The 27,990-nt window shown below is 34.3% G+C and overlaps 1 protein-coding gene across 17 annotated transcripts in view; it reads left to right on the forward strand.

The window, feature by feature from the left end:
• The window catches only part of Znf644 (zinc finger protein 644), a 99,405-nt gene that overhangs the window by 63,127 nt on the left and 8,288 nt on the right, over positions 1–27,990 (forward strand). For 11 of the 17 annotated variants that reach the window (XM_074076502.1, XM_074076499.1, XM_074076511.1 and 8 more), the window contains 3 exons: positions 11,349–14,377; positions 14,559–15,164; positions 16,983–17,105. The exons of 4 other annotated variants lie outside the window; for them this stretch is intronic. In XM_074076502.1, coding sequence (XP_073932603.1) covers positions 11,349–14,377; positions 14,559–15,164; positions 16,983–17,105 — 3,758 coding nt within the window. Of the gene's footprint in view, positions 1–7,157; positions 7,251–11,348; positions 14,378–14,558; positions 15,165–16,982; positions 17,106–27,990 lie in introns of those variants that run through there. 2 more of the 17 variants (XM_074076508.1, XM_074076512.1) reach the window with 2 other exon arrangements.

Here is a 27,990-nt window from a genome sequence, read left to right on the forward strand (position 1 = left end):
GATGAACTTCTCACTTCTGTGGTAAATACTGATACTCTTGGTGTTTGACCTCCTTTGCCCTCTTTTATTTTTACTATCTTTAGTACTTATTGGATTATTCAGTTTTTCCATTGTTTTGTTCTATAGGTTTGAATTATGTGTTATTGAATTGTTTTAGTTAATTACACTTAACATCTTAATACTTTTTACTAAGATGCTTTTAAATTTTGTGTCTAGTAGTCTGTCATAGTCCCCAGATTTTTAAGTACCATATACTTCTCATTTTGTGCAACTCATTTTTGAACAATTATCAATAGTTACTAGATTTAGTTATGCACTATAATGGTTTAGCCATTTGTTAGTGTTTCCTGATTCCTGTTTCTTCCCTTTTCATGTATTCATTTCTCTCTGTTCTTGAATATCTGCATGAGTAATTCTCTTTATGTGTTAATGGTAAGTGGAATTTTGTTTGTCTAAAAATGTCTATATTTTGTTACTATACTCAAATGCATGTTGAGCCAGTTACAGAATTTTGGGTTGAGAAATACTTTCATGTTTTTCACCATCATACTGAAAAATGGTAAAAAGGTAAGGAAACACATTTTTATAGTAAGATTTATTTATGAAATAATATCAGTAATGAAAATAAATTGAACTCCATTTCCAATAAATAAATGTGAATTAAAAATTTTAAAATATGAGTGAAAAAGCCAGTTGTAAAAGATATATTCAGAGTATTATAATTTGTATATAACACTTAAAAAAACATGCAGTTGTATAATTTTACGGAATGTTTTATGTTAGATATCATTATTTCCCTACCCATTGTTTATTTTATTCTTCTTGATTACTAAAGCACTGTTTTTTTGAGTGGTAGATTGTTCAGGTAAAAAGGATCACTCCCAGAGTGCTTGCAACCAGAGATAACCATTGACCTACATCTGGCCAATAAGAACTCAGTAGAGTTTCTGGCTTAGACAGTGATCACTGATACGCAGGAGCAGACTCAGATGCCACTTGACTTTTGTTCTACCTCCATGTAGGACATGAATTCTTATGCCTTGAATGTAGACATAAATTCCTACAAAATTGAAGAAATGATTTGGAAAAACTATACACTATAAGACTATACGTGGCTATTTATTGAAGCATGTGCATAGTGTAATTTCATTTCTGTAAAGATACACAAACCAATATACATGTTTTTATGAACAAGAAAAAGAATAGAAGGACACACCAGATTGTGATCTGGGAACTGAAATGGAAGAGAGTAGAAAGGAGAGTGGAGAATATTGCAACAAACATGTTCTACTTTTAGAATTTTTTTTTAGAAAAAAATTAATTTTTAAAGAAACACTTTCCCTCAAAAATATGAACCTGTATGTTCTTCCTTTGTTTTTGTTTTTATTTTGTTTTGTTTTTTTGAAAAAGAACAGAATTTTTAATTGTTAAAGTTGTAAAATGTGCCTGGGATTTGTCAAGTGGCATGTCTTTTTCTTCACCCTCTTAATCTAAAGAGTCACGTGTTTCTTAAGCCTTGACATTTTTTCTATTGTGTGCTCTTTTCCATTCTCCTGTTCTCAACTTCTGTAATCTGCTTCATTTAATTTGTGCAGGTATTCTATGTATATTATTTTCTTTTGCTTTTTTTGGGAGGGTGGGGGTCAAGTTAATTTAAATAGTTAATTAATGTTATACAAATTTTTATCAGTGTCAATATATACCATAATGTCATATATTTAGTACTTTTTCATCTGTATTTACTTTCATTTTACAGAAATAACATCTTTTAATCACTATTTGAGTGATATCTTTGTATGTTTATAAATACCATTTCCCCCCTTATTCTGAAAGAAAAATTTGTCTTGCAATTAAATTCTGTGCTGATAAATTTTTCTTTTACTTTTTTGCCCCCTCTCCACCCATTCGTTTTTTGGCAGTACTGGAGTTTGAACTCAGGGCTTTGCATTCATGAGGCAGGCACTCTACCACTTAAGTCACACCTTTAGCTCTTTTTGCTGGTTATTTTGGAGTTGGGGTCTTGCTTTTTTGCTTGGGGCCCATCTGAACCATGATCCTCTTATTTATGCTTCCTCTGTAGCTGGGGTGGCAGGCACATGCCACCATGCCCTGCTTTTTTCTGTTGAGATGGGGTTTCATGAACTTTTTTTGCCTGAGCTGGCCTTGAACCATGATCCTCAGATCTCAACTTCCGAAGTAGCTTGGGATGATACCCAGCTATTGGTTGAGATAAGGTCTTTCAAACTATGTTCCTGAGGCTGGCCTCAAACTGTACTTCTACCAAGTCTCTAGGATTTCAGGCATAAGCCACCTGTGCCAGCTTCTCCACTATTTTGGAGAAAGATCTTTGTTCTGAAAGAGTGCTTCCACTCACTCCAGCTGTACAGACTTTGCTCTTCAACCCCCTATTGAGGGTTGGTTTCATTCTTATTGCTGTTAGCAGGTTTTCATTTGAAAGTGCTTCGTCAGCCTGTTGCCAAAAGTCGACTGTGCTTCTCTGTTTAAAACATACTGCTTTAATGTGAGAATACTAAATATATGTATTTAGTATTCTAGTGACTCAACTGTGTACTTTTCATACATTGAATTTGTGTATTCTAGTCACTGTTAAGAATTAATAAACGTATCTCCGGCACCCTGACTCACACCTATCATCCCAGGGCAAAAACATGAGACTGCACACCCCACATGAAAAACAGTTAAAGCACAAAAGGGTGGGGGCGTGGCCCGAGCAGTAGAGCACCTGCCTAGCAAGCATTAAGCATTTAAGTGGAACTGAGTTTAAACCCCAGTACCACTGAAACCCCCCCCCAAAAAGAAAACAAAGATTGACAACCTCCTTGTAATGTAAAATAATTTCTAAAATGCTGTTGTACACTAATTTCAGCCATGTGCAGACCCTTGCATACCCTCAGCCTGTTTGAAAAACTTTTCTGGGATGGTGGGTAAGTGGTGGTCTTAGAGATTTGTATGTCTGAACATTTGAATATTGCTTAATATTTCTCTGTAGGATACTGGAATCAAATAATTTTCACCCCAAATGTTGAAGTTACTGATTTAACAGTTACTCTTTATGATGACAAATCTGATGCTACTTTAGTTCATATTCTTTTATATAAAACCTGGTTTTAGTTTTCTTTTTTTGTTTGTTTAATGTGGCATTGATCTTTCTGTTTTTAACCAGAGCCCTTGCTATGTCTGTTTTAGCTCCAACATCTTCCCCAAAAAGAGCTTCTCTTGGGACTGCATTGAAAAATTTAGCTGAAGTCCTCTCTCTTCTGTGAAGCTTTCTTTTTTTGTTTCTTTGATGGTACTAAGGTTTGAACTCAGGGTCCCCCACTTGCCAAGCAGGTGCTCCACCACTTGAACTATGCCATCAGTCCTTTTTTGTTTTATTTTTCAGGTAGTGTCTTGCATTTTTGCCTGAGGCTACCTTCAGACCTCTATCCTCTTAACTTATAGCCTCCTGGATAACTGGAATTATGGGCATGAAATACCACTCCTGGCTTACTGATTGAGGTGGGACCTCACTAACTTTTTAAAAAGCCCTGGCCTATCCTTGAAGTGTGATCTTGTTGATCACATCCCAAGCAGTTGGGATTGTAGGCGTGAACCATCATCCCCAGCCTGTGAGACTTTTCTTCACCATGATGTTTACAGTACCTTCTACTTCTTTTGAATAAAATATATATAATCTGTGTTACTCTTTGGGGACATAATGTGTTGCTTTTTAGTCACCCTTTCCAAACAGTAATCTTGCATTGATTGCATATAGGTTTCATGGATTAGGTAAATAAGAAACCATTCATTTAGTAAGCCTCTTGTGGGTCAGAATTTCTATTCATGGCCTTGCTTAAATTCTTCTTCATATGGGTACACTGGGAGGAAATGCTTTTAAAGATTTAAAAGCATTTGTTTTACTAGTGCTATACATTTGATTATTAATAAGTATTTGTGTTTTCTATGGCACAGTTTTTCATAACATTTGAGTGAAATTTTGTAAATATTGAAATTTGCTGTGAACAAATGTCCTTTCTTACAAATGCTACTCTAGAACTGAACATGTAATAAGTAAAAACTTGTTAGCAGCTCTGATGTAAGTAGGAATACAATGGCTATTTGGTAATTTGCCATCACAAAAATATGTTCTTTGGGGTTTTGAGGTTTTTGTTTTGTTTTGCTTTGTTTGTTTCCATCTAAGACAGTGGTGTGAAAAGGAAGCATCATGGCACACGCTGTGTTTCAAGGAAAGTAAATTCCTTGCATTTAAAGTTTTGCCATCCTAATTTATGATAATCATACAGTAGTAATTACCTTAATATTTTTCTTAGAAGATGATTGGATTTCTTTTTTTTTTCTTTTGGAGGTACTGGGGTTCGATCCTAGGGCCTTGTGCTTGATAGGCAGGTGCTCTACCACATGAACACATCTCCAGCCCCCTGGCTGTTTTCAAAAAAAAAATTGAGTAAATGATTACATTTAATAAAATTACTAGTTTACAGAGAGTAAAGCTTTCTTTTTTTTCTAGTTCTCAGAGAATGTCACTTTCCTATCTGAATACAAATTTGAAGTTACATAATAAAATTTGAGCATATATATATATATATATATATATATATATATACACATATATATATGCCTATATATAATACAGGTGAAAGGTTAAATATTCATTACAGATTATCATAGAATTGCAAACTTTTTATAATATGAACCCTCGTTCAATAAAATTAAGTTGTAAATTAAATATTTCATTCTGTAAATTTCAGTGTTACAGTACTTCCCATTGGAATAAAAATAACTGTATTTTGTAAATATAATGTGATGAAGTAAATGAATGTAACTTTCATATGAGAAGTTTACTTTTTGTTAAAATCTTCAAATTTTAAGAAGTGTACATTAAGTTAAATGTGTGAAATTTTGATTTTGAAAGAGTTTGCTAAATTGCTTTAGTACTTAAAGGAAGCTAGCATACATTTGTTGTATGCTAGCATCGGGTCACACACTATTCTTTCTGATAGCTAACATTTCAGTTGGTCACCTTTTCTGAAAATGAAATAGCTCCATCTTCATTGACAGTCTGTTAGGGCACAAATCATTTCTTCTACTGTTGTACAAAAGTTTCTTCAAAGACACACTGTTTATATTTGCTGTCATGACACTGACTTTGGTGTGCACACTCCAGTGTGCCTTGATCCTGTGGGGTCTGCATGATTGGGGTAGAAGTTTCATGAGCAGCGTGCTGGACTTCTTAGCTTTCAGGTTCTTGGAATATGTTCCTAACGTTTCCTAAATAATCATTAGGCAAATAGATTCTAATTCATGCTGGTTTTATACTCAAAAGCCCTTTGCCATGTTTATCTCTTGTTGAGTATTGCCACATATATGGGGACAGTAATTTTCAGTGGTGAAGTTTGCTTTGTCCTTTAGAATTATTTCTCTTTATTATCTCTATTATCTCTAACAAAATGACATGCTTTGCTTTCCTAGGACTTTTTACTCTCTCACTTCTTTATTATTTATTTATTAGTACCACAAAATTGATCACAGACAGCAAACCATAGACTGAAGAATACCAAAAGATCTTTGTTCGTGGAGGGCAAAGTTGACACATTACCTCTGGAGTGTGGGATTAACTCATTTTAGCTAGACTGGTACCTTTGATAGTTTAAAGATTTGGATAGATATGTTTACATTGAACTCACCTATGTTAATTACGCAAGTGTGGTCAAACATTTGATGAATGAAAAACATAGAAGCTATCACTCTTTTTAATTAAGCATGAATTGTTCTTATTGGAGCCACAGGCATAGGTCATTTACCTATCAAAGCCAAGACCATCATTTTCTGACTGGATGAAACCATTAACAATACAATAAACAGTCATTTCATGCTTACTATGACTTAGCAGTTTCCTTTGCCTTGACTCTTCTATTTGCAAAGTTTTTTTTTTTAAAGGATACAATTCATTATGGGGGGGATTCATAGTGACAATTTCGATTAGACTTATATTGTACATTAGTTACATTGCCCCCATCGTCTCTCCCCTTCAACTCCCTCCCTACCCCACTTAAAGCAATTGCAAGAGGTTTCTTAGTTCTGTTGGACTTCATATAAGTATACTGTCACCTTAATCTTCCTTCACCTTCCCTCCTCCCACTAGTACCCCCCATACACATGGTACCTATTTTACAGTCTTGTTTTTCATTATTAATATTTAAGTTGATGTTCAAAGGGATGTCTCAATGTATGCCTACAGTGGGTATACTTTGCTTTGGTCTGTTCAACCCCTTCCATTACTCTCCCTTACCCCTTTACTTCCCACCTCCCATTTTTCAGCAGCTTTCAGAACACACCCTTATATCCTTTACCTTTCCATCCTGTGTTTTACAATATTACTGATGCTCTATCATTCTCTTTTTCCTTTCTTCTTTCCCTGAGTTTCATAGTGTAGATTCACTATTGCAAACATGTTCTACATCTGAGTTTGTATATGATTGTGCTTGTTTTTGTGTGTATATGTTTATCTTTTGGACCTATCTTCCACATATGAGAGAAAACATGCAGCCTTCAAAGTTCTTCATTAGGAAATTAGCCTTTTATTATTGAACATTGAGGTGGCTTTCTATTACTGTTGATCCTCACCATTACATAATTTTGCTGAATTGTTAAAAGTTGTATCTTTGTAGCCTCCCCCTCTCCACATCATTCTTGTGGTTTCCTGCATCAGTTTACCATAAGGCAGCAGAATTTTTGAGAGTTTTCGTGATACACATAGTTCAGTGGTCTTAATATGTTAGTCATTTAGCACCATATTTTCATTGCTCAAGAGCCAAGGTATCAACATGTTGCAAGTTAACAGACATTCAAATGTTTGAAGATTGTGAAGATTGTAATTTACACACACCATGTTGTCTCTTGTTTTTCAGAGTTAGCCTCGTGATGAATGCCCTTATAAATGTTCTGAACTTTTAAAATATTTCCTTTCTGTGTGATATCCATAATTGAATACTACCTACATTACTATGTAGTGTACTCTCGTGGATGATGTGCAGAGTGAGAATTAAGTGTATATGTTTGTACATTGTGTATAGTATTATAGGCTTAAATACTGTAGTAATTTAAATGTACTTAATTAAGATTTGTTTTGCAATTAGGATGACAGTTGTGAATGTTTCCCTCTTCTTGACCCAGTCTCATACATTACCAGCTGAAGTTGTCATGTGTTCTTAAGGATAATTTAAATGAACGTAAGTTTTATGAAAACCTGACAGATCCTATCTATAACTCAGCTAGTAGGCAACATTATAATTTATTTATAGCTGAGTAATATAGTTAGTAATGAACTAATGTAGACCGAGGGCAAATTATACTGTATTTTTGTGCAAAATTATACTATATGACAAAGGTTAGCATTATGTAATAAGTATCCACAAAATGTTAACCTACTTGGAATAAATACAATTAATAATGTACATAAAAGAATGGAATTAACCTAATTTTCTATCAAAAAAAGAATTATTCATGAACAGAAAGTGGACAGCATAGATTTGATGACAGGAAGGTTGTATCTAATCTGAATTACTGAGTGACCTAGGAAGCTTGCTCAGAGGGATTACAGAATAATTATGTTAATATGCAATTATCACCTCATTTCTTCTGTAGTAACCTCAAGATGTAGTGTAGTGAGGGTGTTATAGCAAGTGCTGATAGTTTGCAAAAATACTGATGTTTGAGATTTCTGAGACAATAAGTCTAGCTTGAGGCATATAAGTGATGATCTGTCATCTTGAAGACAAATCTGACCTTTGTACTTTTTTTTTAATGCTTACAGTATATAACTAGAGGGAGTTATAGCTGTAGAACTCATTATTATTTTCTGGAGACTGAAGTATGTTTTATGTAGATTTAAAATTCCCATTTGCAGCTTTAAAAAAGTATGAATTTTTAAAAGAACATCTTTCAATTCAGTTAAAGGAAAATTTCTATACTATATGATTATATGGAGGTGGATTTAGTAATGATATCTAACCAAGGCTTTAAAAGATCCTAATTGATATAACAAATTCTTTGAATTGAGATTTGGGGAGTCTAAACAACATAACATTATAGTTTATTTTAAACTTACTAGCTTCTCTTTGTAAAACTTAATGAATAATGCCTATCTTCGAATATATCCCTTCTTTGTTTAACATAAACTGATACTGATGGCTTTGTTATGTATATGTGTGACCATGTAAAGATAGTTGAAAAACTGAGGTAGTGTAAAATTAGCTTATGTGTTAAATGCTTTCTTATCTGGATGCTACATAATCCTCTGTGAATGTAGGAAAATAAATGTCAAAATTTTAGGTCCATTATTCGGGGAGTTTGATGATCCATTGTCTATCATTGTGTTACTCTGTAACAGCCATGAGTCTTGAATACTATTATTAAGAACAAGTACATTTGGAACATTTTATAGTTAGAATATCTTCTGAAAATTACACCAGGAAAATTTTTAATTGTTCCTACAATACTAGCTTACAGAGTTCATTTCTTATGGCATATTTCCTAACAGATGCAGTAGATGTTAAATATTAATGTACTAGGAAAGCCCTGCCACTTACAGAAAAAGGAGGACTTTATTTTTGAGTAGAGATAATTATGAATTTGTAGACCACTACTAAACCATATTTCATTATGTAGATGTGACGGAAAACTTTGATTGTTTAAAGCCTAAATTTTACATTTGAAGTATATAATTTGATTTTTGCTAGATGTGTTTTATAGGTGAGATATCTGTTATGTTTTTACTATGTTTTTGAGCAAAGTAGTTTGATATTTTCAACATGGTAACTTAGGAAAAGCTCACATAAAACCTTTCTGATAATGAGGATGCAGTCTTGTCGACCTGGTGTTCTCATAGCTTGTCACCCTGCTGTTCTGGGGGTACCAATGAAGTTGCTTTAAATGGGAAGCGTCTGTTCCATCTCTGAACCTCTAACACCAGAACAGATGGGTGGAACATAGAACATGGAAGGTTTTACCTCTGAGGTGGTAACAGTGAAGCCACTCATTAACACTGAATTTACCACTTCGTTAGCAACGTTGCTTCCTGTTGAGAAAAGCTCATACAGGCTTTCAGATTGACTGAGCATGTATTTGTCTCCTCTGTGATTACAATAAATAGGAATAGAAAGTGTCTTTCAGGCCAGCTTTTTAAAAAGCTGTCATTCATTTAGATTTATGAGATTGTTACTAGTGAGGCATTTTACTTTTTCTACCTAATTTAATGAGAAATACCAGGAATGAGTAATAGGATGGCATCAAATTTGACTTTTCACTGACATTTGCACACTCCTTCCTAACACATGTTTATGTGCTGCCCATTTTTAACTTCTGGGTTTGAGATGTAGAGACTCCTGCTGGGTGCTGCATTAGCACCATTTTGGGGTGATATCATTGAATATGATCTTATTGGAAGTCTATTTTTATTACTGTGGAAGTTTGCCAGTCTCAAAGCAGAATTCTAAAATGTGTTGAGGATAGAATAATGATTATTGGTATAAATAAGGCCAAAAAGAGATATTTGTAATATTTGTTGTACTAAACATTTTGTGGAAAGAATAATACCATGTATAAATGCTGTTTTAAGTTGCAAAATGAGAAAAATGTTGTTAGAAACAATTTGTTTATTCTTGAACTAGATTTAATGTAAAAGCATGAAATTTGTACCATAAAGAAAGTAGAAATATTGAAATTTATCTAAAATGTCTTTATTTCTGAATAGTAGATTGTAAAATACTTCCATTTTAAAATAGCATAACTGTAAAAATTTAGAATACTACAAAAGAAAATGTGAAGGTATTCTTTGTGGAGCACAAACCCAGTCTGTGTTATTTACTATTGTATCTCTACTAGAGAAGTGACTGGTGCATAGTAAGTGCTCAGTAAGTATGTGGAGAATGAAAAACTGCACTTACTCCTATGCATAAAAGAAAAGGAAGTATAAAATTTATGCCAGCATCTTAAATAGTTAGCATGTTGGGGTTGGATATTTTGAGGGCCTCAGTGCAATTGCCAGGTTAAAAAAGTAGAATCATAATGGAACTTGTATTAGGATGGAATAACAGATTTCATGAAGAATACTATTGTTTCTTTTTTATACTTTCAGAAATTTTACTTTGCTTTTGCAGTTGTATTCTAAGTTCATTCAATCCTTATTCAGTCTTTTAGTCTACAAATATTGCCTAGCACCTATGCAAAGTGCTGCCAGGTTTTAGAAATATAATAGTGATGAGGTTGTAAACCCCTGCCCTCAAAGAGCTTATATTCTTCCATGAAGACAGGCAACTCAGATATAATGTGGCCATTTCTCAGAATAGGATATAAGATCAGAGTGCAAGAGGACTCAGCCGTGGTGTGAATGTCTCCCGAGCATTCACAAGTTCCCTTTCCTTTTAGGATGTCGTGTTGTCTTTTTACAATGATTCAATATTTTATCAAAAGTGCTTTGAAAAATCTTACCTACATTTTACATAAAATAAATTTAAAGTCTGTGTTTTACGATACTTCATTCACTTTTTAAACCACTCCAATAGACTGTCAGGACAAAAATGTTCATAATTGCACTTAGAGAATTCCTAGAATTTGGAAGCTCAGATCATTAAATTTTAACATAAAACTTCATTCATTTTAACTTTCTTGATTTAGAATTAAAGATAAATGATGAATGAATGAAACCCTGTGAATAAAGTATTATTATAGTTGGTAGAATTTTAGGAGAACATTAAATATCCTAAGAGCAAAACAGTCTTAAATATTTTAAAAATAAAAATTTACTGTTTTATACATGAGCCACTGATGTTGATACCAAATATGGTCAAATACAGTTCTTTCTGCATAGTGTTTTGTTACCTTCGTCCAGGAATGAGCTTTTAAGTGACAAGATTTGTGCTTCTCTGCCATATTTAATAATTCAAATTATTCTGACGTGTACAGTGGCTGTCCGTAATAAATCTACTTAAGCAACATAATTTTCTTTTTATTAATAATCTATGAGCTTTTAATTTTTTCTATATGTAGTGTATTCATTTATATTATGTAGATGAATGTACGTTGTATTTCCCTAGACATTTTTGTATATATGTAAAATTGAATTATTATTGCTGAGTACAAACAACAATATTAACTTTTGAGATAAGTGGTTCAATTTTTTTGAAGAAATCTTCATTCTAGGATAATTATTAGGATCTTGATACAGAAAGTAGAAAATTAAGCTAATAAAAATGTGTACTTTCAACTCTCCAAACATTCTAATAGAATTTTTTTCATGCCAATCTAAATTTTTGTTTTCCATTTTCTAGACTAAATGTGTTAAATGGGCTTGCCAGCAATATGGATGATTTGAAGATAAACACCGATATTACTGGTGCTAAAGAAGAACTCCTAGATGACAGCAATTTTGCCTCAGAGAAAGAAAGTGGAGTTCATAAACCAAAAGATTGTCAAATATCATTTCAGAAAAACAATACGTTGACTCTGCCTGAAGAATTGTCAAAGGACAAATCTGAAAAAGCCTTAAGTGGAGCCCAGTCTAGTCTGTTTATACGTGCTGGTGCTCCCACTGTTCCTAGTGAAAATTTTACCTTGCCTAAAGGAGCTGTTGTTAATGGACCAGTTTCACACTCCTCCTTAACTAAGACTTCCAATATGAATAAAGGCAGTGTTTCATTAACCACTGGACAGCCTGTGGATCAGCCAATAACAGAATCTTGTTCAACTTTGAAGGTAGCAGCTGATCTTCAGCTGTCTACAACACAAAAAGCAAGTCCACACCAAGTTCTATTTTTGTTATCAGATGTAGCACATACTAAGAATCCAACCCATTCCATTAAACTACCTACCTCTGCTTCAGTTGGTTGTGACATTGAGAATTCAGTAGGGAGTAGTGTAAAGTCAGATAGCACTTTAATAAATCAAGTAGAGGTGGGTGAGGATAGTGAAGATTTACTGGTAAAAGATGATTGTGTCAATACATTAACAGGAATTTCCTCAGGTACAGATGAATTTAGGTCAGAAAGTGATACGAACTGGGATCCCCAGAAAGAATTCATTCAATTTCTTATGACTAATGAAGAGACAGTAGATAAAGCTCCAGTTCACTCTAAAGTAGGTTTAGAAAAAAAGAGAAAGCGGAAAATGGATGTAAGCAAAATAACCCGTTATACAGACGATTGTTTTAGTGATTCTAATTGCGTACCCAATAAATCAAAAGTGCTAGAAGTTGACTTTGTGGAACAGAATGAAGAGGTACAAGCAATAGACTCACAAAAATACACATTACCAAAAGTGAAGCCCGAATCAACTGATGAAGACTTGGAATCCGTGGATACTTTTCAACATGTAATTTATAATCCAGATAAATGTGGAGATGACAGTTCACCTGTTCATACTAGCACTTTTATTTCAAATACCTTGAAAAAGAAATGTGAAGAGAGTGATTCCGAGTCACCTACTACTTTCAGTACTGAAGAGCCATCATTCTACCCCTGTACAAAGTGCAATGTGAATTTTAGGGAGAAAAAGCACCTCCACAGGCATATGATGTATCATTTAGATGGGAATAGTCACTTTCGCCATCTTAATGTTCCAAGGCCATATGCTTGTAGAGAATGTGGACGGACATTTCGAGATCGCAATTCACTTCTAAAGCATATGATTATTCACCAAGAAAGAAGACAGAAGTTGATGGAGGAAATTCGTGAATTGAAAGAACTTCAAGATGAGGGAAGAAGTGCACGATTGCAGTGTCCTCAGTGTGTGTTTGGTACCAATTGCCCTAAAACCTTTGTGCAACATGCTAAAACCCATGAAAAAGATAAAAGGTACTATTGCTGTGAAGAGTGTAACTTCATGGCAGTGACAGAAAATGAATTGGAATGTCATCGAGGCATTGCCCATGGAGCAGTGGTAAAATGCCCTATGGTCAATTCTGATACAGCCCAGAGAAAAACTCAAAAAAAGACTTTGATGAAAGACACTGTTACAGGATCATCCAAAAAATCAGCCACATATATATGTAAAATGTGTCCCTTTACCACTTCAGCCAGAAGTATTTTAAAAAAGCACACGGAGTACGTGCATTCCTCATCATGTGTTGATTCGTTTGGTAGTCCTCTTGGACTTGATAAAAGAAAAAGTGACATCCTTGAGGAACCCATAGATATCAATAGCACTAAACCATTAGTTAAACAACAGTCAACCACATTTCCAAAGAACTCTGCTTTAAAACAAGATGTTAAGCGAACATTTGGATCAAGCTCACAATCAAGCAATTTTTCGAAATTCCATAAGCGGCCACACAGAATACAAAAAGCTCGGAAAAGCATCGCCCAGTCAGGTGTAAACATGTGCAATCAAAACAACTCTCCTCACAAGACTGTTATGATTAAAAGCAGCATTGACCAAAAACCTAAGTATTTCCATCAAACAGCAAAAGAAAAATCTAATGCAAAGGCAAATAGCAACTATTTATATAGACACAAATATGAAAACTACAGAATGATCAAAAAATCAGGTGAATCATATCCTCTACATTTCAAAAAAGAAGTTAGTTCATTAAATTCTTTACACTTGTTTTCATCGTCAAGTAATTCTCACAATAGTTTTGTTTCAGACCCACATAACTCAGATACCAAAAGGCCAGAAAGCTTCAAAGACCACAAGCGTGTAGCTGTAAAAAGAGTTGTTAAAGGATCTAAGAAAGAAAGTTCTGTCGAAGGAGAAGACTTGGATAGCTATCCTGATTTTTTGCATAAAATGACTGTTGTTGTTTTGCAAAAACTAAATTCTGAAAAGAAAGATAGTTATGAAACAGAAGATGAAAGTTCCTGGGATAATGTTGAGCTAAGTGACTACACTACACAGGCCATAGAAGATGAAACCTACAATGATCTTAATCAAGAACATGTAAACTTATTCCCTCTATTTAAAAGCAAGGTGGAAGGTCAAGAGCCCGGAGAAAATGCTACTCTTAGTTATGATCAAAATGATGGCTTTTATTTTGAATATTATGAAGATGCTAGCACTGACAACCTTTTTCATGAGATACATGATCCTCAGCATTTAGAAAACGCAGAAGCTCCATTGTCAAAGCATGGTTCTGTTTTTCATTGGACTGATTTGTCTCTTGAGAAGAAATCATGTCCTTACTGCCCAGCCACATTTGAAACAGGTGTTGGGCTGTCAAATCATGTCCGGGGACATCTTCACAGAGCAGGATTAAGCTATGAAGCCCGTCATGTTGTGTCTCCAGAACAAATAGCTACAAGTGACAAAATGCAACATTTCAAAAGAACTGGCACAGGGACACCTGTTAAGCGAGTTAGAAAAGGTAAGTTCTCATGTGGATGGTTTGAGCTAAAGTATACCTATATTCAAATTCAGAAGAGCTGAAAGTTTTGTTTGAATTTGGTCTTTATTAGAATCACATAATTTCATATTTCAGAATTAATTCATTTTAGGATGGCCATTTATAAAAAAAATCTGATATTACTCTTAAAAATTTTTTTTAGCTATAGAGAAATCTGAAACTACTTCTGAACATACTTGTCAGCTCTGTGGTGGTTGGTTTGATACTAAAATTGGATTATCAAATCATGTTAGAGGCCACCTGAAAAGACTTGGAAAGACCAAGTGGGATGCTCACAAATCTCCAATCTGTGTTCTGAATGAGATGATGCAAAATGAAGAAAAATATGAAAAAATCTTAAAGGCATTGAACAATCGTCGTATTATTCCCAGACCATTTGTAGCTCAAAAACTTGCATCAAGTGATGACTTTCTGTCTCAAAATGTTATACCTCTTGAAGCATACCGCAATGGCCTAAAGACTGAAGCTCTGTCAGTGTCTGCATCAGAGGAAGAAGGGCTGAATTTCTTAAATGAATATGATGAAACGAAACCCGAACTGCTCAGTGGAAAAAAGAACCAGTCTCTCACACTGATAGAACTACTTAAAAATAAAAGGATGGGAGAAGAAAGGAATTCTACTCTTTCTCCTCAAAAGACCCATAATCAGACAGCAAGAAAGAGATTTGTTCAGAAATGTGTGCTTCCATTAAATGAAGACAGTCCATTGATGTATCAACCACAAAAAATGGACTTGACTATGCACTCAGGTAAGAGGACATTTATGACTCATATAATTTAAATGCAGTTCAATTATGCTTTCTTACATAGAATATTTGTGCAAAATGCTTTCTCAAGAATCTTCTTATTTAAGCTGCTTTTTTTACAGAACAGGTTGGTTATTCTACTGTCATTTCTATATAACTGATCAATTGATGCCCATCAGCATTGAGTCTCTGTGCCTCATTTCTTGGTCTGAATGTAAGTGAGAACAAAAGCAAAAGAAACACACAAACACATAACAAAACAAAAGGCTGATCTGTGAAAATAAAATTTTGTATGTTGAAAGATGGTTATGATGTTCAAAAGCATAGCATTCCTAAAAAAGGCAAAACTGTCAGATTTTTGCCAGTGCTCTTAAAGTGGTAACATTTTCAAGATTTAGCTGTTGGATTTTGCCCTGCTAGGTAAAACAAGAAAATAGCCTCTTAAATGGAAAGAATTTGTGTCTTTATTGTATTGCGGGATGTTTTGATTTTGGAAAACTGTTGTGAGTGTAAAACATACTTGTTTAGAATCTACAGTAGTATGCTTGTGGGACAGAACAGACAATTTAGCTTAGTGCTTGTGCGCCAATAGTTTTTGAAGGAATATTTTGGATGTATTGGCAAAAGATGTGGCAGATAAATTAACCAAACTTTATTTGGTATTTTTAGGTCTGGCCTTCTAAGCTAGAAGGTGTCTTCTGGAGGTTAAGAATGTTGGCTTACATATATGGTCTCATAATTAGAGTTCTAAGTTGAGTGTGTCTGAGGTAATAGTGATTGGCCGATGATTAATAATGAATAGTAGTACTGGAAAGTAATGTTGATTTGTTTACTTTTGGCAGACATTGAAATATCATAATAATTTGTAATGTAGTTTTGAGTTAGTCTGAAAAATGATTTATCTAGAATGGGCTTCTGGTTAATATAAATAATGTTTCATATAAAGAGTGTCTTTCAATGTTAGTAGCTTTCGGTATTTTTAGAAGGATAAAATGTAGAGAAGATGTGTGTTCTGTGTCACCAAGGTGTGGTGTATTTTAGAGAGGGAACGCATACTTGTGGCTATCATAATGATATTGAAGAACTCAACTGAGACATGTTGGGGGAGTGAGGGTTGTCTGAGATGTTAGAAGTTCCTTATTATTTCAACATGTTTTCTTTCCTTTGATGACTAAGATGTTAGCTTGTTGATCATTTATTTAGCACAAAGATTTTAGCAAAAACTTCAAATCATTAACTTTCACTATTGATTGCGCATTCAGAGTAATGAACATAAAATGCCCTGAATAAAATGTTGTGTCTAACAGCTGTTCAGTGGTGTGTTTTACCACCTCTTCTCCCAGCCTTCATCAGAAAGCCTAATTTAGTATCAAGCCTTTTACGGTTTTGTGGGTAAAACACTTTAATTACCACTTTGTCAACTAGACTTTTTAATTCTTTTTATTGGTAATGTTGCAAGCTTCGAAACTTCTCAACAGAACCGTGCTATTCAAATCACAAGATGTATTTTGGTAGGCTTAAGAAATGATCTGCATAACACAGAAATCTGCAAGAAAGTGATAATAGACGTTAAATCCAAAGGATCTTAGAGGCTCAAGTCACTTCTCTTCGACCTTTCCAAAGAGCATGGGTTGGCTGTAAATACTAACTACAAACTACTAATAGTTGGCTTAATCCCCCCCCTTCCTTATTTTAAATTAAGCTAATTCGATGAACATTTTTTAAACCATCTTTATTATGGTACTTTTCTACACACTTTAAGCTAAGAAATTTTCACTTTTTGAAGTGAGAACTGGATTATAGTTTTCTTTTGAATGATAGGTATGCCTGTGAAGCTTAGAACATGTGGGCATTGCAATACGACGTTTACAAGTGCTGTTAGCCTGTCCAACCACTTACGCGCTTATGCACGAAAGAAGAGTGCTGGACTTTTGACTGGTACAGGTATGTTTGAACAGATATCACAGAAGTCTGTTTGATACAGTACTCTTTTTCTCACCAGACTGGTGCAAATTCAGATGATATTTATAGCTTGCTTTGGTAAGCAGTAGTTAAGTCTGAATACACATTAAATTTCAGCAACTTGTAAACTATTAGGTAGAATTTTAAGCAAGTGATTCTTTTTCATCTTGCTCATGACTTGATTTTGGGAAAAAAATTAACCCATTTGAGGTGTGGAACTTCTGAGTTTAATTTTTAAATTAATACTATTTTTGATTTTTTAAATTTATTTGTAGATTCCAGTAAAGACACCTCTTTGATTAAAAAAAGACTGAAGTAGTGTAGTAGTGATAGTTTGAAGAAACGCTTTGTTAGGAGAAGAAAATCACAGTTAAATTTCCACTATATAGAATTGATTAGAAAACTAACCAAACAAAATCAGTTTTCGTTAGTCTATACATCAGATCTTTGAAGGGGCAGTCCTTAATAATGGCTCATTTTGACAAGTGGATAAATTTTTCTTTTAATAATCCTAAACTATATTTAGATTAATAAACATAGTTATAGACATAAGTGTTAACATGCACATTTCTGTGTTGTTTTTGGTTGGTTAGTCCAACCTTGCAGATTCCTGTTCATACTGCTTATTTGAGAATATTTTGCTAGCTCACTTGTATGTAATTCGCTTCTTATATCTTGCAAGATGCTTTGCCCTTTCATTTGTAGTCTTTCAAGCTTCCCTGCTTCAGCAAATCCCATTTCTCTTACATCTTAAAATATCCTTTTTTTCTAAATAGATCTATATGAATCTTTTTTGCCTAAAATTGTTTCTCTTTTTTTTTTCTCTTGCTGTTTTAAGATCACTACCTTCTGCTTTCTTTAGTTGTTGTTTTTCCAACCTTTTTGTTCTTCCTCATGTTCTGTGACTTACAACCAATATGTTCTTGCTACCAAAGACATACGTCTATTCATCTGATGTCTTTCTTCTGCTTCTTTGTGCTGTTCCTTGACTTGACATACAAATGACCTGGTTGGCTGTGACCATTTATACTAAAAGGAGAGCAGTAGTGAGTTTTACTTTACTGAATCAGAGCTTCTACTGTGGGGTTGTCATTTTTACATAACCCCACCTTCATCAGGCTTGGAAAGTAGCTGCAGACATTAGGGGAGGGGGGAGCAATGAAAATAAGAGAAGAGAGAATGGGAAATCATCATTACTGTTACCATAGTCACTAGTCTTTAATTGAACACTTACTGTGTGTCCAGCACTCTACTATGCAGTTTACATGCATAATATTTAAGAAACAGCCATATGAGGGTAGGTACTGTAATTATCTTCATTTTATAGGAGACTAGGTCTTGGAGAACTTTACCAATTTGTCTGAATTTATACAGCTAATAATTAACAAAATTGAAATTAAAATCAAGGTTGTCTCACCTTAGAGTTTTTAGAATAAAAACATTTGAAATTTATAAAATGAAATTGGGTTTAAGGTGGGAAGACATTTCTGCTGAGCACTAAATAAGTAAGAGTCTAATTAGAAAAAGCAGCAACCCAAGTTAGGCCCAATTTAGACTTCTCAGGACTTAGGAAAATGTTTTACTCTGATTATTCAAGATGATTATTCAAATATTCAATGGGGCAGGATCTCTCCACTGCATATTTTGTTAGCATTTTAAAAAATGCTTTTACCTCATCTGAAAGTCCTTCAGAACATAGTATCAGTTGCTTATAAATAACTGGTGGTGACATTATTTTTCATTAAAAAATATTCATTATCAGAGAGAAATATAGGATAAATTGTGGAGATAGTCTAGGCCATCAGGAGGCGGGGAGGAAGAAGAGGATATTGCTTTTAAAGTATCATTAACTAGTAACTAAAATAAAAGTGCTGGAAAATAAAGGGTGTGTTTGACTGTCCTAGGCAAAAAGAAGGGAAATGAACATCTGAAGAAGGTCTAAATGTAGTGTTTCCCATAACTGATACCCACTTTAAGAATTTCTGCTTCCTTTCCTTAGAAATTCTGAAATATTTTGCCCAAATTTTTAAAATCTTGCTGTCCAGTAGAGCTACACAGATGTCTTTCTTGCTTATTCATGCCAACTAAAAAGTTTTTATCCAGATTTATTCTTTTTCTTTTTCTTTTTTTGCTTCCCAGATGTGGAGAATTCTGTTTATATTTAGAAACTCTACATACCTTTTTTCTGTTCCATATCAATATCTGGTATAAAGCCATGTTCCCAACCTATGACTATAGAGGGGTTTACTAGGTTATTATAAGGGATTCATCAATTCTTATGAATAACAAGCATCATGTTTTCAAGAATATATAAGATGGTCTTTTAATGAATAAAATACTAATTCATATTTATAAGGCCTTACTGTAATACAAATACATTACAAAATGGAACATTGTAAAGGGAGAATAGACAGGAAGAAAGCCTCCATAAGGATATTCAGTATGTGTGTTCCTAGTTCAAGCAGTCTTCATTCACGGGGGGATTTTTAGTAGTGTGGTCCAGTCTTGAAGAAAAAGCTTAGATATCTCCAGACTAAATGGTGAAGGTCTTCTTGGTTACTTGTGCTAGAATAAACTAAAACCTTTTTAGAATCCACCAAGTCCTGGCCTCTTCTGTGAGATCTGGTAGTCTCTGAGGAGATAGAAGTATTCTTTCTGACTTAACATCTCTCCAGTTAGCCTTGAATAGACTAAAAAGGCTACCTCTCTGCTTCCCAAAATATCTTTTGACTCAAATACTTCTAATGTGATGGTTCCCAGTCTTTTGGGATGAGGTTACTGATTTTACTACTTTAAGAACTTTATGAAAGCAAAGTATCCCATCACAGAAGCATGCACTTACTCATTCACAGATAAAAATTACAGTCTTTGCATATCAATCAAAGGCTGCCATCCAGAATCCACTCCTGTGGCAGAAAATTGAGAGAAGAGGAATGCCAAATAAGAATGAAGTAAAAAGAACCCAGAACTGGGAATCAGGCACCTTTTTTTTTTAAATGAATAGAAGATGCTTAAGATACAAGAACTGTATAACGTAAAAACTAATTCTATTGTTAATAAAAAAGAATAATTTCACAAATTATAATTTTGCCCAGAACTGACCTAGTTTATCTTCAGTTGGTAGATTCATTTGCTTACGTTTTGTTGTGTCTTCAGTTGTAGATAATTTATGAAGCTGTTTTGATTTTTTTTAAATGCATCTCTGTCTAAAGAGACTACCCTATAAGGCAGACTTCTTAATTCACAAATTTTAGAATAAACTACACTATTGGTAGTTTTCTTTTTGAGATTTTAGTCTTTTCAGATTGATGTTTTACTTGCTTATACACATTTTTTCCTGGTTAATTCCCTATAGAAACATAATTGTCATTAAAAATCAGAGAAATTTCATGATATAGTTTATATTAAGTACTTTTGAACTTTTTTCACTTTGCTTTTTTGTGCTTAATATTTTAATTAAATGATATCTTTTTATATTGGCAGTATTATTTGGTAATTAACAGAGTACTGTACTCTTAGCTGAGTAATAGTGACTCTTTTACTCTCATAAGTATCCTAGATTAGATGACAAATTATATGATAATCCTAGTTTTTAAAATTTCTAAAACATTTAAAAATTATGTAAGGACTAGGGTTATAGCTTAGTGATTGAACACTTGCCTACCATGCATGAGGTCCTGGGTTTAATCCCTAGTACCTCAAAACAAAAATTATTTTTAAAATAAAATAATAAAAACAAAATTAAAGTTAATTCTAGCAACTTTGAGGAACAAAAAAATGTTTTGAGATCAAAATAAGTGAATTTCAGCAGAAAGGGAAATAATTTTTTTTTGGTGGGACTGGAATTTGAACTCAGGGCTTCATGCTTGCAAAGCAGGCACCATTTGAGCCACTCCTCATGATGGCGTACATTTTTATTGAGATTTCACTTTGCATTTTAGCCCCATATATCTTTATATTTCTACACACATACAATATCTGTGTACTCATTCACTCACCTGAATTGAGTGTTATATACTAATATTTTCTGTTTTATTTTTTCTCATTATTACTTGGCTAATTCTGGTCATGACCTAGTAAATTGATTATTATCAACTAAGAAGGCACTACTTACAGATTGAAAACCCTGTCCTAGAGCCAGACACCAGTTGCTCACATCTATAATCCCAGCTACGTAGAAGGCTAAGATCAAAAGGATCATGATTTGCCCAGACTGAGCAAATATGTTTGCAAGAGACCCCATCTTAAGAAAAAAGATGGGCATGGTGGTACATGACCTGTTATCCCAGTGATGGTGGGAAGCTTAAAATAGGAAGCTCACAGTTCAGTCCAACCTGGGCAAAAAGCAAGACCCTATCCAGAATAACCAGAACAAATAGCAGTGGAGGCATGGCTAAGCAGTAGAGCACCTGCCTCACATGTGTGAAGCCCTGAGTTTAATACCGTCAAAACAGAACAGGTGAGCAAATGAGAAACGCTGCCCCAAGTTCCCCGTCTTAGGAGCCAGGTACTGACTAGAAGCAACAGTAGTAGTAGTTTAGAGATCCTAATACTTCTGTGACAGCTAGTAAACTAGTTTCCTCTTTTTATTTGTTTCAATCTATAGATCACATTTTAAAAATCAAGAACTGACTGCTGGGATTTAAAACAAATTGAAAGTGTCTACTTATTTAATATTGGTGGAAGAAAAATATTTCTGTATATTCCAAAAACATAGTTTGGAAGGGCTTTGTTTCATTGTCTTCAGAACACTTTCTGCATAATATTTTGGAAGTAAAAGACAGTTGTTGCCTACAACAAATGACTGACCCATCACAACTAATGACTTTTCTAGTGAGAAAAAAAAGTTATAAAAATTAGTATTAGAGCCCTCTAATCAATACCGTTAGTGCATTGTGTCTACCCTCTTTTTGTAGTGAATTCTGTTTTATTTTTCCTATCATGCACTTTGTTTTAAGTGAATTATAGACTGCATGTTACTAGATAGGTTCTTTTGCCTATTTTCAGCTTTAATAATATAATTGGCCACGGAAGCCTGCAGCAATCAAGTGCTAATGAACATATACTACACAGTACCAGGTGCTGAGTGGGTTTGTAAACAACTAGAAAAGTTATTCCCATTTTGTAGAAAGTGCTGTGGGAGCACTTTCTGCTGTGATAGAAAGAAAAAAAGTAATATTGTGAAAGCTTTCCACTGTGTGCTAAATTATTTGTCTTTTCTTGTGTCTCTCCAGAGTGTCTTCTTAAAATTAGTATAATATTGCATATTCAAGAAATAGTATGTTTTATGGTGAGTCACTCAGCCTTAAAGAATATAAGTAGAGCCACTGCAGTGGCTCATACTTATAATCCTAGCTACTGTGGAGGTGTGGAGATTGGGAGGATCACAGTTCAAGGCCAGCAGGGGCAAAGTTAGCGAAACCCTTTCTCAACACAAATGAAGTGGTATACGCCTGTGATCACAGCTACACAGGAGGCTTGAGGGCCACCCAGCCAAACGTGTAGGACGCTATCTAAAAAGAATAACTAGAACAAAACAGGGCTTGGGTAGAGTGGTAGAGCACAGCACTCAAGTACAAGGCCCTGAGTTCAAACCCTAGGACCCACCCATCCCCCCCCCAAAAAAAAATATGTAGAAAATTCTGACCTTACTAAGATTAAACTCTAAAGGATCAAACCAGCCTCTGCTTAAAGCAAATACCTGATAATTCCTCCAGACTGGGCTGACTGTGAAAAATAGGAGACATGTCTCTCATCAGAGAATTTTGGGAAAGGATTATTGACAAAAATCAGAGACTGTTCAAGATAGTATACCATGAACTAGAATATTGACTAAGCACTGTGGCAGCTGTTTATTTTGTCTGGGACTTCTTTTTTCCTGCTGCCTTTACAATTTGTCTCATTAAAAAGAGTCTTAAAAGGAGAAAAAAATAAAAACAAAAATAGTTTATGCTAGTATAGTTCTTGCCATTATTTTTTAAATGGGTGAGAAAAATAAAACTGTCAGAAATTTTTTGTTCATTTACATAAGTTTTGGTTCTAAGGCTACAAAGACCCTGTACTCCAGCTACATAAATCTAATCATGACCCAGTGGGACAAGTACAAGTATACTAGTACACAGAGCTTAGTACGTTTTCAGCTTGACCCCAGACTCGAAGGATGAGAACAGGTTCATGAAGAGGAGGTGAACTAACACATTCCAGACCTAGAGAAAAACACAGTGTGAGCACGAAGGCATGAAATTCAGGGCTCAAGAAGTGCCAAAAGATTCCATTACAGATGCTTGGGAAGATGCTTACATCAGGTTTGAAGCTTTGAATGTTTGCTAAGGATTTTTTTTTTTCTTAAATAGAGGAACAAACTGAATACTCAAATGTGTATTTTCAAAAGCTGTCCATGAGCTTCTTGACTATTAACTTATCTCTGTAGTATATTAAGTATAAATATTAAAAGCATATATCTCTACATGTTTATTTGCACAGTAATAGCATTTATTCAGGATTTGCAAGGTAACAAATAATTCAAATTGAGTAAATTTTCTAAGAGTAGACCTTCAAGTATAGAACTTGAGTTTTTCCTAAAACCATTTTGATGATGATTTTCTAAAATTGTGAAACAGTAGACTAAATATAATTTAGTCTCCTGCCTATTTAGAATAACCTATATGAATACTAAGTAATTATTTTATTATGCTCCCAAGAAGTATGGTTTTTGTCCACTATCCTAGAAGATGATTGGTTGATTACTCATTAATTCAGTAAGCTTTCTTTTAGCTCTTTGTGCATTATGCTGAGTACTGCAGAGATAAATTGGACCTCACATATATTAGAAGCACAGATAGATATATGTAATACAGGACAAATTGATAGTTGCTGTTGAAGATTAATGTGTGAAGTACTGTGAAAGCTGAAGGAAGGAGTAACAATGTGGGAAGTTTATTAAAAATACTAGGAAGTAGGAGATGAAGGAATTTTGAATTGATCAGGTGAAATGTAGAGGGTATAAAATGCCAGTCTAAGATGTTGGAATTAATTTTGCAGTAAGGCACTGTTAGACTTTTTTAAAGATTTATGTAATACTTTGGAAACTGCTTTTTAAATAAAAGTTAACTATTTGGTCAGAAGGAGGAGAAATTGTGGTGGTATGGCCATTTCAAAGGTCGTAAACTAGGGCAATGACAATAGGAATGTAAAGGAGGGATAACAGGTGTATAATTAATATTATGGAAGTAAAGTAAGCAGGACTTGGTGGCAAAATCCTGAGAAATAAGAGGGAAGAGAGATGGCTCAAAATTTTGTTTCTGGGAGGATAGTTATACCAGTATGATTAATGAATCTGTTACCAGTAGAAAGATGGTTTTCATTTTCTTCTGTCAGTTATCTAAGCAGTATCTCATCACCTAGCCGTCCACCATGACAAAGCAAATAACCCTTATTGAATTATTGCACCACTGTAAAATAAAGTACTTAAAATTTTATGATGCTTGTTGTTGCTGACCATTGGTTAAAAAATTTAGTTCTATCTGGTTATCTTTTTTTTTTAACAAACATCTTATTTTTCATAAGTCTTCCCTAGTTCCCTAGCATTCCTATTGTTTTTGTTACTTACTGATTTAATGGAGTTTGCTTTTTATGTTTTGGATTTTTTTAAAATGTGTCCTAAATCTCTTTATTTTTGGTTGTAGTATTTGTTCTTGCTGTAATTTCCATTCTAATATTAAGGTACAGTTAGACCTTGTAATAACAAGGGATGTCACTGGCCAGAATTAAATTTTAGGTAATTTGTTTTTACTGACGTAATACAGTTATACACTGACTTTTTCTTTTGGAAGGTGGGCAAGAAGATGACTTGGAGATTGGTGACCCCTCACAGACCTAGAAGTGGAAAAGGAGCACTTTATTATTCCTTATATTTATTATTTGTTATTTATTTATTATTTATATTTATTATTCTTTAGTTGTATCTAGGGTTATGTCTTGCTAATGAATGTTTAAAATTTTAAAAATAAAATAGGTAGGTAAATAGACAGGCTAGATATAGTTATAGCCTTAGCTGCAGGTTAACTAAAGCAGAAAATAGCACTCACTATGTTTGGTTGTAGTTTTGGATTTTGTGGGAATGTGTAAAGGTCTTAAGAATGATACAAAGTCAAATGAGAGCCATTAGGACGATGGGCATGTAGCATTTGCTGTTAGAGTGCTATGCACTCCATCTAATATAAGTTGAATATGACTATATGTAAGATAATTTAAAATAGGTGGCTTCCTCAATTAACAATTATGTAGTTATTCCTACTGCATCTGAGAGAATGTTTTAGAAATAATGCAACTTTAGAATGTAGGAGTTTGATAACAATCTGGTAATTCTAAACAAAGGTGACTAAAAGCAGACTTTTCGTTATTTACTTTAATATTTATTCTAATTTTTTATGTATCTTAGCCTAACAAAAGTTGATATTCATAGCAAGTGGCTATTTTGCTTAATAAAACAGCACACAAGTCCACCTTACCTTGAAAAGACTTTTTATAATGTTTGTTTTTCTTACCTTATTATCACAAAAAAGTAACACATTTGCTATCTTATTAATTCTTAAATGACCAGTAAGCCACTTGTAAGTAAGGGATTAGCTGTTTGAGCTTTTGGAAAGCTAATGAAACACAGCAGCCTCTAACTTCTTTGTTTATAAGAATGTGTAATGAAGTTGGTATTTGTGTCTAGGTTTTCCCCTTACATCTACTTGTTCAGAGTATTCCGTTACTAATCATTCTCCTCTACTTCTTCTACAAATTGTGCATTTAAAAAGCTCCTGGGTTATCGTTACCTGTTTATTTATTTATTTACTTATTTATTTGGTAGTACTGGAGTCTGAAGTAGGGTTTTGTGCTTGTTAGGCAGGCCATTCTACCACTTGAGCCATACCCCCAGTCCTTTTTGCTTTGGTTATTTTTGAGATAGAGTTTTGCTTTATGTCTGGGCTGACCATGATCCTCCTGTTTGTGCTTTCCAGCACAGTTGGGTTGACATGGGGTCTTGTGAACCCCCCCCCCCAATCCAGCTGGCCTTGAACCACATCCTCCTGAACTTTGGGATTCAGAGCTAGGATTATAGGCCTGAGGGTTACTACCCTTAATTTAACTTCCTTCTTTGTACGGCAAACTCAGCTGTCTCTATGAGACTAATTCTAATTAAGCCACAAACCTACTTCTTAAAACAAAGGAAATCTGCTTTCCAGATAATTTACATATCTTCCTCTTCCAGGTGAAATGTTAAAACAATTCTAGTTAACTTTGCCACCAATGTTTGTGATAGGGGGTTAATTACCATTTTCTAGTCATTGGGAATGGAAACTTATAAACTGATGAAAGTTACGTGGGGACTGATAAACTATCTGGTTTTAGAGTGAAAATACTAAGAGAAATAAATGATGGTGAAAATAAAACTGACAAGGTTACTAATTGTATGTCTTCATTCTTAATTCCTGATAGGAAGGGAAACATTGCTTTTCAAAATAGTAAACCATTTAAACTGCTCATCTTGGCAGTAATGGTTGACTGATTATGTTGGTATAAGCAAAGAATTTATGTACGTAGAAGTAGGGGAGGCCTTTACAAATTTTAATGTGCTTTAGAGAGAGGGGATTTAACAGTTTTTCTCAATAGCTACCCTTTTTTTAGGGGCCAAGGACATACATCCTTTGTCATCTAGGGTACTAGTTACTCAGGACTGATCACATAATTTGCAAGGGCTAATGAAGAATAAATATGGTGCCTTGTCTAATAATTAGTAAGAATTTCAAGACAGCAGTAGCAGAGCATTAAGCCAAGTGTGGGACCCTGTGCAGCTACCTAGGCAACATACCTGTGAAAATAGTCTTATAAATATTTGGGGCAGACAAAAAGTGTAAGCTTTTCATCAAATGCCTTCCCTCCCCTCATCCTTCTCTTGTACAAGCTAACATGTTTCTTTAAAAACACAAAACAAAACCAAAAACCCTGGTTCTTTTTCAGTTGGAACTGAGGAAAAGAAAATGGTATTTGCCCAGTCTTTTATGTGCTTGAGGCTTATGAACCTTGAAGGATTAGTGACAATAATTAGAATTGAGTTTATATATCTTACATGTGAACCCCTTGGGAAGTGTGCATCCTTTTCCTACCTTCCCACTGCCATTACCACCTTCACTACCAACTTTTTAATGGTGGTAGAATGACATTTTGCCTGCTTGTGCTGCTTTTATTCCTACTGTCTTCCAGTGAACTCATAGCTGCTATAGCTTACCCAACTCTGCAAGCCAGATAGATAGAAAAGAAGTTGTCTTTCCTCTAGTAGGACTAGAACATGCTTCTTATTTGGGGTATATATGGCCTGGCCATTTTGTTATGTTTCATTGAACCCCAGTAGTATGGTTTGAATGTCCCCTCTGAAACTCAAAGTTGAAATTTAATTACCATTTTAACAGTATTAAGTTTAAAGGTGATTGAGGTTCTGTCCTTATGAATGACCTTTATTATGAGAATAGTAGGTTAGTAATTGAAGGAGTGTGTTCCTGATAAATACATATATACGGCTTTGCCCGATTTTCTCTGTCTCCCAAGTGCTTACTTGCTTTTCTGTCGTGTTATAACCCAACACAAAGACCCTCACCTGGTTCCGTGCAGTACCCTTGGACTTCCCAGCTTCCAGAACTATGAGCGAATAGGATGGAAGTAGTTAAATTGGTACCAAGAACTGGGTTACTTTTACAAATTTCTGAAAATGTGAAGCAGCTTTGCAACTAGGTAAGGGGTAGAGGCTATAGGACTTTGGAAGAGCAGGGTTAAAAAAATGTTTATATTGCTGTGAGTGGAGCATTGAGGGTAATTCTCTTGA

This window comes from Castor canadensis, chromosome 6 (genome assembly GCF_047511655.1).
Source record: "Castor canadensis chromosome 6, mCasCan1.hap1v2, whole genome shotgun sequence".
Taxonomy (NCBI): domain Eukaryota; kingdom Metazoa; phylum Chordata; class Mammalia; order Rodentia; family Castoridae; genus Castor; species Castor canadensis.